Here is a 15445-nt window from a genome sequence, read left to right as displayed (position 1 = left end):
CTAATACTCAATTAATATCAAAACCAAGTACACCAACACGTAGAGTACGACGAGGGAATTAATTTCCTTACCTCATGCAGATCATTCTGTTGCCGAAATTCGTCGAAGAACAGCCGTAACACACGAAGCTTCACGGGGTCGATTCCCTCTCTAGGGTCGACGAATGACCAAATCAATACCAGAGGGATGTCGCCGCCTCCCCGAAAGCCCTAACCTTTCTCCCAAACCCGACCCGACCCAAGACCCTACCTCAGATTTCAGCTCCATGGACGAGAGCGGGAACCCGCTGTCGGTGATCCTGGCCATCATTGTGGTTTGGTTTATGGAGAGAGTGTCGTTTATGCTGGTGGAGTCGTCGGAGCTGCTGAAGCAGCTCGAGACCGACGTGAAGGCCTCGCCGGAGGCGAAGGCAGTGCAGCGCGAGGTGGGCGGAGAGAATGGGGGGATTCTGGCGCTGAGGTCGATGGCATAGGCCTAATATGGGGCAGAATGGTGGAATGGTGGTTAGTCCCAATGGGATGCCGAATAAGAGCATGAAGAGTGAAGAGGAAGAGATGAAGGAACTTACACATAATTTTGAGCCAAATTATGCAGAAATAGAGGGAAGATGGCAAGATGCAGAGTTTTGAGCCAAAACCGAGTTCTTCTGGAGCTGGGAGAGAGGCAAGGGCAATTTTGGAATTTTGCCTAATAGGTGGAGCCCACATGGTCTGACATTGCATGCCTCATCAGCTAGTTAACGACTTCAATTAATGGAAGGACCTATTAGATGAGATTTGATAATGCTGGGGTATTTTTGACGAAATTGAAAGTCGAGGGACTGAATCGATGTTGGGCTCAAATCACAGGGTACAAAACAGTATTTAGCCCTTTCTATTTCTTCACAGGCCCCAAATAACCATTAAAAGCTTTTCAAAAATCTCAGGTTTGAGATATAAAGCTTGCATGTTCTAACATCCACTCCTAAAAATCAATATGGGGAGGCATATATAGTAAGATTAAAAGGAGCTTGAGATAGTAAAAGTGAGGATGTTGGACACTTACAAAACAAATGAGCATCCTCTTGAAGTTGATGATTGCATAAGAGGCAATGAACTTCACCTACATAGCCTTTAGTTGTAAGGCCGGTCTCCTGATCAGCTAACATTATCTTTACCTAACATATATAAACTTTTTGTTTAGATAAATAATACGCGACTATTATAACATCCTAGACTGAATTACATTGTGTATAGCTTTTCTTAATTTTTTCCTCACTTCTTACATTTTATTTTTCTTTACTAATGCTAATCCTAAATAATTCCTTACTGCAAGACGACCTACACCTAGGGGTGTAAATGAGCCGAGCCGAAGCGAATACCAGAGTGATCTTGTTCGGCTCATTTATTTTTTATCAAGCTCGAGCCGGGCTAAAGATTGATTTTTTTTCCCATGCTCAAGTGATAATTAAGCTATTTCTATCCACCTATATAGATGCACAAAAATGCTTATAACTTAACCCTACAAGAATGTCAAAAATAGTATAGGTAATTAGGGATCGTTTCCGCAAGAGATTGTGGTCTAATCACTAATCTAAAGACTCAAAACAAAATAAATCATAAATTGTTCAGTTAGAAAGATCTGACTGGCAGACGACTCTAAACTACTGTAAATGTTACGAAAATTCACAAACAGACTATAGACATGATAAACTAACTACTGAAAAAGTTTGATAATTTTTGAAGATGTTTTGGTTGACGAACTAATTAAATAAAAACGAAACACTAAATGACTCCGAAAATAAAAAGACTTGATTCAGGGTTTTGAAAATCAAAAATAAAACAGGTTAGAGGAATTGCATCCACCACCAATCAATCAAGTAAACTAATCATGTTCTACCTAATTACATCTATATATAGATGAAGATGCTCAAGTTAACCCAACGTCTGAATTAACCTATTGTTTTTCCTTACTTGTATGCTAGGTGAGAGACGCTCTACACCTAACCTATTTTCTAAAATGCAACCTAAGTTGACGCAACTCTAGATTTAACACAAAGAAATCATTACGCAATAGAAAAACGAGACATCACAAGGCATGTTGAGTAGGACGCGTCTCAATTAACCTAGGAACCTTATAATCACTTGCCTTATATACAATTTACTACTCTAGAACTCTCAACGGAACCCTCGAAGCAAGGCACATGCAATGATCATTCTTAGCAATAGAATCCTAAACATGCAATCTAAGTTGCGCACCAAAGAAAACATGCAAAGGAATCATCAATGTGAAGATAGAAATTAGGTTCTCATCCAGTAGATAAACAAAACTAATTGAAAGTCATAACAAGTTTACAATCATGATTTGGGGCTTCAACAACCCCTAACTAAAGAGTTAGTTTCTCATAGAAAGAAAAACAAAAACAAGCTAAAGAGAAACAAAAGAAATTGCAGAAGAGAGGAAAGAGAGGAAGAGAGGAGAAACGAGAGAAGAGAGGAAGAGAGGAGAGAGGAGAGAGGAGAGAAGAGAAGAGAGCTTTTTCAGATTTGCACAGCCCTTTTATATTGCTCCTTGAGTCCTCTTTCATTCCTTTTTGGTTTGAGACTCCTTGAATTGTAGAGAAAGGCAATTTCTTGATTCTCTATTTGATTTAGGATTCTCCACAATTTGTCCAATGAGAATTTTCCATGTCATCATCAATATTTATGCGAATATCTCCATGGATTGGTCTCCATAATTTGAAGAGATCGGCCAGGACTTCAAGCTTTTCTTTATTTGCACATCTTTCCTCCATATTATCTCCTTTTTGTATATTTGTTCTGAAAAACCTAATAAACATAAAAGTAAATAAATAAAGGGAAAATAGAATAAACTAACAAAGATTAATATAGGGATTAACATTATAAACGTTGCATAAAATGCTCCTATGATCAAGTCCGGCTCGGCTTGAATATTTTTCTTAAGCCCGAGCTAGGCTCGGCTCGGCTTGATTTATTGGACAAGCTCAAGCTTAAATAGGCTCGGTTGGGTTCATTTGACTTTAAATTTAAAAATTAAAAAAGGAAGAAAGAAAATTTAAAATAATAATCCAAAATTTGATGTCTAACCATCACACAAATCCCTTTTGACTTTATTGTAATATATTTTACTTAAATTCTTAGATTTTCTTCCAATTAAAAAGGAAGGTAATAAAAAGAATTAAATATTTGAGATTAGAAAGAATTATATTTTTATTCATACATTTATACTATAAATTTTCAGGTGTCAAGTTTTAACAAACTCGAGCCAATATATATATATATATATATATATATATATATATATATATATACAGGCGGGTTCTGAAGCGGACGTCCGCACTTCTCTAAAGTGCGGACGCCGGCGCTGCAGCCCAGCTCAGGCGTCGACGGCGGTGCGAATCGGGCCGGAAGCATCCCAGACGGCTTCTGGGCACCGTTCGAGGTGGGAGGAGGTCGGGGTTGCCGGTTTCTGGGCAACCACCTCACCTGCAACTGCAGGTTCTGTGCAGCACCGGAAAACCGGTCGCCGGCGACTCCACTCTACCGCAGACCCCTCCGCACGACCCCTGGCCTCCCTCCGGCAAGCCGCGCCGCGCCGTCGTGGCCTGAGTTGGGCTGCAGCGCCGTCGTCCGCACTTTAGCGAAAGTGCGGACGTCCTCTTTGGAACGCGTCCGTATATATATATATATATATCTGTACTATATATATATATATATATATATATTAAGCCGAATATATCCTTGTTCAAACTCGGCTCCTTTTTTTGTCGAGCCTAATATTGAGCTCAAACTCTACTTATTTATCTTACGAACACGAGCCGAATGAACTAAAATCGAGCCAAATAAGAGTTGAACACGAGCTGTATCGAGCTTATTTATCTTATTGGTTTTTTCATCCATTCTGTTTGTGCACGTCCATTTCGTAAAATAATTTACTGTTAAGGGTCATTGAAACGAACCTAACATACAAAAGAACTAAGACTGATTAGGGCATAAATTTGCTAGAGCGTTGGTTTAGGTTCCTTCATCGATGAATTATATGTAAACTAAAAAGAGTTTAGCTAGGTTCTGCTAAAAATTCGTTTGGCTCGTTTGGGGAAGGGATGGCCATTCATCCTGTATATTAAACCCACAAATAAAATCATTGCTAATAGGTAGGTAGGAATATCAAAGTCCAGCTTGCTCGAAAACTCGTAAATTTCAAATTAAATTTTCTTTTCTTTCTTTAGAAGATGTATGAACAAACTTGTACAAAGGAAGTTATTTGTGAACGAGATAACTCACGCCTAACATCTTGATGGTTTTCGTATGCAATAGTTGGGAAGCTTGCTTGTATTTAATTTGCAGCTTTATGAAACGCATGAAAATATATAGTTGTAGGGGCTCCAGCACTCCCCTTTGTATTAGTTGACATGCATCTGGAATGTGATGCATATTTTACTTTCACATTCTTTGTCATCAAGGAAGAATTGGTGTTCTTCACTCTTCAGTATACATATATTAAGAAGAAGAAAAAAGTAGGTACAGCTCCACGTACCCAGATTTCTAGTAGAACGTTCTAGCTCGTAAAGCGTGGGCAGTGTATTGTTTTATACAATTGCATAGGCTTTAAACAATAATATACAACTGTTCCCTATAGTACTGCGCGCACTACATATCTGTATGTACGTATATATGCATGTCGATCGATCAAAACACTTGGCATTTAATCTAGCCAGCCAGCCAATATCTATCTGTTATATATATATATATATATATATATAAGCAGTAGGTGGAAGCTCTTTACTGCGTTTATGTTTATGTTGAGGAAGATCGATGCGTCCCTCTCCCTCTGGCTACAAGTTCAATTCAATTCATGATTTCATTAAATTGACTATCTACCAACCAAGCTAGCTAGCTAACATTTAGCCAGCCCATTGAATATATCTGCATTTCCTCTTTTTTCACCAGATGCATTAACTCTGTATGCGTTCGATCAGTTTGATGGAGTAGTTATATGCCCACGAGTTGTGTCAGGTATGTCACAAGTTATCTGTCTTTGCAAGACTAAAACAAAAGGAAACACCACTAGCTATAGCTAATGAAACGGTCATGTCAATTGTGAATCCATTTTAATTAACCTGATTTCATTGATTAATTTGTGTTCTAGCTAACTAGGACTTGGTTGCAGTTTTGATCAGTTTTAACGAATTGTCTAGAATGTTGATCAACCAGCAATATTAACGTAATATTGGTCTTGATGAGGAAAAGTTTGATACGTACTAGAAGAACCTAATCAAAATGAGACTGATGTTTACAACTTGAAATTAGATCGATCATGTTGCATTCTTTGGGGAATGTTTAAGTCAACTTGGACAACATGCATTTTCTTCTTAATAGATAGTACAGAACAACATGCATTCTAGGGAATTCAAATTTGCTCACCACCAATACTTTAATAGTGATACCACCACTCAATATAAAACTGTCATATGTTATAAAATATAATTATAGTTAATCATGATGTTTCATTAAAAAAATAATTAAGTATTCATTTAATTCTATATGACGTGACAAGTTTTAATAAGGCGGTGATATCACCGCAAAATGAAAATGATGAGCAAATTTGAATCCCATTCTAGGACCATAATCGGAAATTTAACAATATCATCCACTAAATTAAGAAACAGTACGTACTGTCCTACACATAACAGACATGAATTTCTTCTTAGTAGATAGTACACTCATCTCGATCATAAAACAACCTTGTTTAACTGCCATACATGATTACATGACTTGAACTAATGATAAAGTACGTAGAGAGGTCGTGAGTGAAACACAAATCCTACGATATCATTTTAACTTGAAATCTTCAAGGTTGAGGAAGAACACCGCTTCCACCACCAAATCCACCACCAACGCCGCCCCCAGCACCACCCAGTATGCCGCTACCAAGTCCCCCAAAGCCACCAGTACCGCCTAATCCGCCAAGACCACCAGTACCGCCCAAGCCACCTAGTCCTCCAGTGCTGCCCAAGCCGCCTAGCCCGCCAGTGCCGCCTAGTCCACCGAGACCACCCAAGCCACCAGCACCACCCAAGTCAGGGACACCACCAACTCCACCAGTACCGCCTAGCCCGCCAAATCCACCAATCCCAACACCACCACCTACTCCGCCAACATTGCCGCCAACTCCGGCCCCAGCACCACCGAAGGGCAATCCGTTGTCACCAACTCCAGAGAAGCCACCAGCGCCGCCGATAATGTTCTTCTGGTCCTTGAAACCAGCATCATTAGGCATAGGCACATTCCTACCTGCTGTAGTGTGAACTGCAGCTAGGGCAAGAACAACCAGCACAATGCACCACCTTGCCATCTCTCTCTCTCTCTCTCTCTTTTCTGTCTCTCTCTCTCTCTCTCTCTCTCTGTGGCTGAGTTCAGTGGTGAAGTGTGAGAAAGAGTTGGTTTTTAAAGAAGAAGAGAGTCGTTGGGGGGCAGTTGTGTGAAGTAAATAAGGGTTTAATGGGCATTGGTACGGAGCTACCCATCTCTCTACCTAAACATTCATGATCAACGCAGAGATTAAAACCAAGAGAGCTACCTATCCTCATATCTTAAAAACTAACAGCAATACATTTGAAGGATAACCAGATCGTGTCACATGTATTTGCCAGATATAGAGTTTGCATTAGAGGCTTTGTTGAAGCTCAGGACAGTACCCCCTATGATTTGCTAGCTTGTACGTTGAGATAATGACATCGGTATAGATGTACAAATGAGGATTAAGAGTATTTTCAAGCTTCTTGTACTATTTTTGCGATGCTCATTTCGGTAGTATTTACAAATATATTCTCGTATCCTTACTACATGCCTGAATTTTAAGAGCATAAATGTAGAAAGGCATTAAATATTTGTTTTACTTTATTTACAATTATTTATTTTCGTCCACTCACTCTAACAATTTTTAAAATACTTTTCTCTGGGCCTTTTGGTTTCTCGTGCCTTTCAAACTAAATTTGCAATTTCATTTTCGTAGTCGATTAAGAATAGGGTGCGGCTATTGCCACCCTACTAAATGCTCAGTTCACCATACCTTTTACTTTTTACCTTTAAAGTTTCAATTTTGTCCTTCAAAGTCAGAAAAACTGATTTTTTTTTTCTTTTAACCTAAAAATATAAAAAGAAGAACAATTAAAAAGTACATTTAAAAATATATAAAAACAAACCATCATTGATATAGATCTCCATCCTTCTAAGATGATCATATGCTTTCCTCGATCTCTTCCTTTATGATTATGAATGTGTATATATATATATATATATATATATATATATATATTTATTTATATATCATATCCAGAGCGAAGCCTCACTTTGAAATTTCAGAGCGAGGTTAGGGTTTAGGATCACTTTTCGGTCGCATATCCACCCGTTCAGTTTTTAGGTACTAATGTATAGATCATCTCTGCAAAATTTCACCGAAATTGATGGTCGTTAAGGTATCTAACTCGCTTAAACCAATGGACGAACTGAATCTGTCCAACCTGAACCGTACTAGCTTTAAGGCAGTTATCAATGCCTTAACGACCATCAATTTGGCTGAAATTTTACATAGATGATCTATACATTAGTACCTAGAAACTGAACGGTTGAGATGTGGATATGCGACCCTAAATCCTAACCTCGCTTTGAAATTTCAAAGCGAGGCCTCGCTCTGGATAGGATCTGTGTATATATATATATATATATATATATATATATATATATGCAGAACAATCCCACTGCAATATACGACCACTCCATTGAAGATTGAAGAGCAATTCATCACTATCTTTGTCTCTTTATTTCTCTATTTCTTGTACGCATTGGTTGGATATTTAATTGAGATGTACAAAAGACTAAGTCATGGCTCTCTCAGTATCTGACGGGAAAAAAAAACTCAAATTTGATTTGAGAGATACAGTGAACTGCTGCAATTGTGGTTGCATAGATCTTAAAATTTATGTAGGGTGAATTGAGTATTTAATAGGGTGGCAATAACCGCACTCATGTAATAAGTATCATGATTTGATTTGAGAGATACAGAGAACTGCTGCAATTGTGGTTGCTTAGATCTTAATTTTATTTTATCTTTTCTAAAAAATTCTTAATTGTGGGGTTAGCATTGAAATTTTTGACTTAAAATTTTTGTGTAGGGTGAACTGAGTATTTAATAGGGTGGCAATAACCTCACGCATGTAATAAGTATCATGATTTGATTTGAGAGATACAGAGAACTACTGCAATTGTAGTTGCATAGATCTTAATTTTATTTTATCTTTTCTCAAAAATTCTTAATTATGGGATTAGCATTGAAATTTTTGATTTAAAATTTTTGTGTAGGGTGAACTGAGTATTTAATAGAGTAGTAATAACTAATAACTGCACCAATGTAATAAGTATCATGATGGTGTTCAGAGGTCCATATTGGTGTTGCAGGGAAGACAGCTTGCTGACTGGAAAGGACTACATGTGGACCGAAGGCTTTAAAGTACATGCATGAAATTGAACAAATTATATGGCTAGAAATTGAATATCTAGTCTTGAGTTGGGGAGAAAGTTATTGCTGATATATAACGCATCGTCAGGCTAGCTAGGAAAGTTTTGCTGGCATTTTTTTCTTCCAGAAGGGTTTTCCTATTTCATTTATCCACTGTTATTTCTAAGAGAAGTTTCAAATACACACTCATTATTTAATGAAAAAAATTCACCATCAGTACTCACATTTTGGTTGGTGTCAAAATCAATTTGATATCTAGACTCACAAAGCTATTAATGTGATACCTAAAGTCTTAATGCTTATAATGCTATCAACGAGATATTTTCGTTAAATTTTTTTGACCTCTCCGTTAAAAAATTGACGTGGCCGCTCCGTTAAAAAATTGTCTCTCCAACTTCACCTCGAATTCAATAGGACAAATTTTGACAAACTCTGCAAGTTCTAAGATCTTAGAGACAACAGATGATTAATACATTTCAAAGGTGTACCGCAGAATCGGAAATTAGCCAAGCAATACCAAAACCACCAGAAAAACAGTGAACTCGAGTTCTACAGAAACCGGAAACTAACAGTACATAGATGTAGAGCTCAACAAGAGGATGTAATTTGATAACTTATTCATCGCCGATGGTGGCTTGAATTGCCGGAAAACACATAAAACTCGCCGGAACCCCAAAACCTTATCTTCTTCGATTCTCACTCATGGGAGTTTTTTTATGTGATGCCCCGGAAATTCGTATTTATTTTCCGAGGATTTTTCGAAATTTAAATTGTGGGTATCGGACGGTTTCGTGGCTCGTGGACGGAGCGGAAGTGTTTCGGACGAATTTTTATTCGCAAAGTGTGGAATTAGGGGGGGTTTCAAGGTTGACTTTTGATACATTGAGATTCTCCAAAAACTTCCTTCACGAAAGTTGTAGAACGCGTCGATACGAGTTCGTGGACATGTGGAACGCGAGAATCGGAGTTCGTATGAAGAAGTTATGGGCTTCGGAAAAACTTTCCATTTTGGTATAAAAAGACGAAATTTTCCGGAAATTGCAAAGAAGGCCAGATTTCCAAAAACGGAAACCCAGCCCTCTCCCGAGCCAGCGCGCAGCCTCCACTTCGCCTGCGTCGTTCTCGCTCCTCCGGCCACCGTTTGCTTCGATTCAAAAGTGGGTTTTGCTCGCCTCAATCCCCTCTTGAGTTTTGTGGAAGGATTGAAGAGAGATTCGAGCTGTGGAGGGAGCTACATCGACTGGAAGTGGCCGCTTCGGGGATGAAATTGCCTTGATCGGAGTAGGAGATTCCGGCCACCTTTTCCGGTGATTCTTGAGGGCTTTTGGAGCGTGGAGGATGTTGATGCTTCCCACAAGGTGGCTTACATCGATTCAACTCGTGGAGGTCGAATTTTGGAATTGAAATTCTAGGGTTTCAATCGAGCTGTTTTGTTCTAAGGTAAAATTCGATCGATTGGTTCATATTTGGACTTTGTTTTAGTTATGAAAGTTGAAATTGGGGTTGAGATGAAGAACTTTGGTGTTGGGAGTTTTGTCAAATTCCAACTTTGGTCCGGCGGCGGTGCCGCCACTGTAGTGGTGTTTTCCAGCGGTTTCCGGCCACCTCAGGGATAGTTTCTGTTCCTGAGTTTGATCTACTCGTCGATACGAGCATTTTGATAAATTGTTTGTAATTTTTGGAGATCGTATGAATATGTTGTGATTTTTACGGTTTCGGACCGTTCGATGATTCGATCCGTGAGGAATTGAGCGTCCGATCGACTTGTGAATTTGATATATCGATCGTGGAAGTATTCCGGAGACATTGGGTGGTCTCGGATGTGGTTTCGCCTCGATTGGCGTTACTTTGGGAATTTTGGTTCGATTTAGGGTTTTCGAATGTTATTCCTTGTGTTTCATTGACTGAATCAAAGCTGTACTTCCTTAGGTGCTTGACAGAGGACGTTCTGTAAGCAGTCTAGTGGTGTGAAGACGCAGCGGGAGTTTCGAGGTGAATAATCTCACAAGGTTCATTATGAACAGAATTACTATTATCGTTTTGGCGTTAATTATTTAACTGCAAACTATAGTTGGTATTAGTAGGCATTCCTGAGCGAATGACTACGTATATATATATTTACGTGATATATATATATATATATATATTCTTGTGGATGATGTGTGATGAATAATATGCATGATAGGTTCATATTATTGTTGAATGGGACTTTTCATATAAACAATATTGTGGAAAAAGATGTTTTCTATTGTTTGAAAAGTATTGAGTTTGATGTTATATTTTGGAGTCAAGCGTGACTCATTTTAAATGTATTGGTCCTTGTACCAAGGTTCACAGATGGTGAGCAGGGATGGGGAAAGCCGGAACTTGATGGTCGTAACGTTTTTAGGTCAGGTGTGACTTACTTAACGTTGACTTGAGACCAGATAGGGTCTGAAAAGCATGGGTCGCAGATGGTGACCAACGGTTGCTTCTGAGACCGGACGGGGTATGAAAACCAAGAGTCACAGACGGTGATAGGTTGCAGATGGTGACCAATGATTTATCTGTGTTATGAGCCTAGTTACCATGTTGTCTTTGAGTTATGGAATTAACTGTGACTATAGATGTATTAGTGGCATTTCTGAGTGAATGATTATGTGTGTACATATATATATTATGGGATATATATATATATATATATATACATATATATATATATACATATATATATATATATACATATGTATTCATGTATTGGTGGCATTTCTAAGTGAATGACTATGTGTGTACATATATATATTATGGGATATATATATACATATGTATTCATGTATTAGTGACTTCGTGGTGAATCTGTGTTGTTGTGTTGTGTGTCTAGGTTGGACTGATTTGTTGTTGGTACATCATGGCGGGGAGCGGGGAGCTATCTGATGCTCATGAGTGCGTGTTTTTAAAAGGGAGTTTCGGGGATTCTTTCTTTTAAATGTCCTGGGAGGACTTGTGTATCATATTTAGTTGTCAGAGTTTCAATTTATATGATTTGGTCACGGTGTGACCTTTATTGTTTCTTTTGGGAAAAGAATGTACTATTTTGGGAAAACATGGTATGTCTTCCTTATTCTCGAGTTGAAAGGTTTTCCTCGTGTTTGGCGTGAGTTGTGCGGGCTTTCATCCCGTGAATTGGTGTGAGTTGTTTTGAGTTACTCATACGGGCTTGCAAAAGCTTACCGGGTTTGTTGTGTGGCAACCCGGTACACCATTCCAACGGTGTAAGGGTTATTTATGCAGGTCAGGTTGATCGTGGCTGATGCTGAGGTAGCGTGCTTGCAGCTTAACGGTAATAAGTCAATTTTGTGACCTTACCGTTATAGAGACTTCCGTTTGTAGTGAGCTCTGAGGAATATTTACGTTTTATTTTGTTGTTGACAATTTAGTTTGTAAACTCGTGCGTTGTGTGACTCTGTGGGGCGAGTCAATATAGAATTTGTGGGTTCAGGGCATCAATATGTACTTGGGTTAAAAGGGAATAAGTTTCTAAGTATTTTGTATTGATGGCTGAACATTTCACGCATATATAATTATGGGGTTATATATCGATTTATTGTATATAAAATCAGGGGCGTGACATTTTATGAAACCAAGACTACATATACAACAATAACGACGTCAAGACGAAGCTTCGGTCACCGATGAGACGTCGTAGCTTGGCCAGAAGCGGAGGATGCACCAAATAACTCAGAAATTGATCGAGCTTCTAACTGCAGTCATCTCTCGCCGTTTGGACCCAAAAAAATTTGCCCCGCTTCGCCGTATAGAGACGAAGAGAACCGTGCAGGCCCGACGTCCAAACGTTGCCTGACGACGGAGCAAGGATCGGATCTCTGTCGGAAACAAACGGGTCGGGTTTCTTTGTCTGGTCTAAGTTGAAGAAGCCCTCTCGTTTTTAATGTTTTTTTTTATGAGAAAAATGAGCCATCAGTGCCTCAACTCTTGTGCACCGGCTAGTGTTTGATACCCACACTCTTCATGGTATCAATGTGATACCTGAATCCATATTTTGCTATCGACGAGGTACTTCCATCAAATTTCGCTAACAACTCCGTTAAAAAAATCACGTGCGAAGCACATGGGCCCCTAAACATGGGCAAACACGTCTTTTTGCCTAAAATGCATCCCTAATCGATCAAAACATACACTTTTCCTCCATTCTCAGAATCATCCAAAGCAACCAATTCTCGGCATAGCTCTCTCGTCAACTCCTCCTCCACTGCTAGCGACACCTTCGCCTTCGCCCATACCTGAATCTACTGGAAGGAGACCCCGGATGCCCATATCTTCAAGGCGAACTGAAGAAGGAAGACGTGAAGGTTCAGGCTGCCAGTATCGTCGCCGCACCCGCGCCGCCAAAGCCTTGAGTTTACCGTCAAGTCGCCGGCAGTGAAGTGCTATTTGAAGAAGGCAGCGGGGATTGAGTCAGGGTGTGACCGACCGGGACACATAATTGGCTTTGATACGAATAATTCGACGCCTATAAAAAGGAGTAGTGGTGTTGTAAGGTTGAATTGAAAGAGTGGAGGATTGAGGAGTAATCTTGAAGATCTATGAATTGAAAGCTTAATCTGCAACAATTTTTGAGAGAGTGATTGGCGATGCAGTAGGGATTCAGCCAAGACCGAAGACACGAAGATTCTCAATGTCGAAGATGACAGCGGTGAAGACATTGTATTCATTATTGATGTGAAGAGAATTTTATCACCTGGGTTTTAATTTGTTCGGTTGTTCCTCTGTTCTTATGTTAAAGCTTGAAGCTTTTAATGTGGGTTTGAATTAATGGGTTTCTCTCAAATTAGACAATATTCTTCCGTAAGTGACTTCTGGGCAAGCATTGATTAATGAGTTTTTGATCTAGCTCCTAAAAAGGAAAGAAAGCATAAAGCTTGAGTCTATGTTTAACAGATCGTTTTTTGATTTTGAATGATGGAGGAGCACCTGCATCTATTTGCGTATGGTTTTTTGAGATTTTTGGGATGGTGGAGCACCTACATCTGTTTGCGTCTGGTTTACAATGGCAATGCATCCATACCATCTGCATTCTGGGCCCTTTTCTTTATCTTCTTCAATCTCACTTTCCCTCTGTTGAAGGTTTGTGTACAATTTGTTGGGTTTTGGTTGTGATTGGAGAACTGGGTTTTGGCAATTTGTTGGGTTTTGGTTGTGATTAGAGAACTGGGTTTTGGTTTAATGGAGCATTGGTTTAGTAAAGTTTGGAACTTTGGATTGAGCTGAATTTGAAAGCGCACTGAACATTTTGTATGCTTAAACTTAGAGCTGAGCTCGTGGAGGTGGGAGAGGTAGGAGTACCAGCGGTTCTGGAAAATGACGATGGAGGAGACGGTGGTGACAAAGTCATTGATGGAAGGGAATTGAATGGGAAGTTTGGTTGGATTTCTGCTCATTACATGTGGTCTCTTGTATGTGTTTTCAATGCTTACCCATCCTCCATTCCTCCCCATTAAATTAGATTTTCATTTTCATGGAAATTTGTGCGGTAGAGTACAAACATGGAGGGAATGGTGGCCATTCCCTATGGAAAATGGCGGGAAATCAAGGTCTGGTAGAGTCTGGGTCATTTAAGTAATTTCAAAGTATTTTTGGAGTCCACGTGCTTGCCACGTCAGACATCTGACAGAGCCGTCAGCGAAATCTAACGGAAGTACCACGTCGATAGCAAAATATGGGTTTAGGTATCACATTGATACCATTGAGAGTGTGGGTATCAAATTGGCCGGCGCACAAGAGTTGAGACACTGATGGTGCATTTTTCTCTTTTTTTATATAGAACAAAATTGGTGTAAAAGTACGACTTTGCCTTGAAAAATCTAACCACATGAATGACACGTGATCATTTTTAACAGAGCATTAACGGAAGATTGGCCGAAGTATCACGCTGATATGAAATTTTAAGTCCAGGCATTACATTAATCATGTTTAATGATTGAGTATCAAATTGGCCAAGGCAACAAAGTGTAGGCAAAGAGCAAATGCACCCATGAACCAAGGGTAATTGCAAATTTGTCAACTAAATTGGTACTACCAATCCACCATTCATCCCAAATTAGCAATTGCCTCTAGCTTACACAATGCATTAATAAAAGGCAATTTGCGTGCTAATCTATTATTCACACTTTTAATTTGAATAATTCTTTAGATCAAAATAATGTTAAATTTGGTCTGGAAAATTAAAGGGAGGGAATGAGTATTTATAGAATTCTTAAAAATAAATTTCTATATTTTTTTTTAACTTTCAAATTAATTTTAGCATAAAAACATAAGAAAAAAACAATTATCGTTGGTATTTAATTACAACCATTGGATTGAGATTCAACGGCTATAATTTTAAACTCTTGCATGTTTGTGTGTTTTCAAAATAGAACTGTTGGCAGGAGATATGGAGCCCACCTTGATCAGTCAGGCATTTGCACAGGCAGTTGGTCCACACGCGGGCCCCAACAATCAGTTAGACAGTATTTTGTTGGTGCATTGCCCAATTGTTACTAGCTGCCCAATTGGTCCACCAATTAAACCATCGATGCATTTGCTCTAATGGTGAATTTTTCTCTTACTTGATACATACTTTTTACTCAATACATGCACTACCAGTGAAATATTAATTTCTCATTTCAATATTTTACTATAAATACACAACTCAAAGTTTTTTTTTTTTTTGGAGAATGACAACTCAAAATACCTAAAATATCCTTAATCTCAAAATCATGAAATATCCTATTATGTAATTATGGATTAAATACTTGTTACTCCCTGTACTTTGCTGCCGAAAACAGTTCAGTCCCTCACCTTTTAAATTAAACAGGTTAATCCTTATTTACTCTAATTCTCATACGATAGGTCCACAACAGGTCTAAAATGACTATCATACCCTTACTTC

At 38.8% G+C, this 15445-nt stretch overlaps 1 protein-coding gene across 1 annotated transcript; it reads right to left on the bottom strand.

Annotated features, from left to right (window-relative positions):
• Positions 1 to 5605: 5605 nt before the first annotated feature.
• Positions 5606 to 6428, bottom strand: LOC112173646 (glycine-rich protein 5). Its single transcript, XM_024311331.2, has one exon. It carries the CDS (start codon positions 6352 to 6354, stop codon positions 5851 to 5853), a length of 504 nt encoding a protein of 167 aa, XP_024167099.1. The 5' UTR covers positions 6355 to 6428; the 3' UTR covers positions 5606 to 5850.
• Positions 6429 to 15445: the final 9017 nt, after the last annotated feature.

Source organism: Rosa chinensis, chromosome 6, assembly GCF_002994745.2.
Source record: "Rosa chinensis cultivar Old Blush chromosome 6, RchiOBHm-V2, whole genome shotgun sequence".
Classification (NCBI taxonomy): domain Eukaryota; kingdom Viridiplantae; phylum Streptophyta; class Magnoliopsida; order Rosales; family Rosaceae; genus Rosa; species Rosa chinensis.
This window is presented reverse-complemented; position numbering and strand designations above follow the sequence as displayed.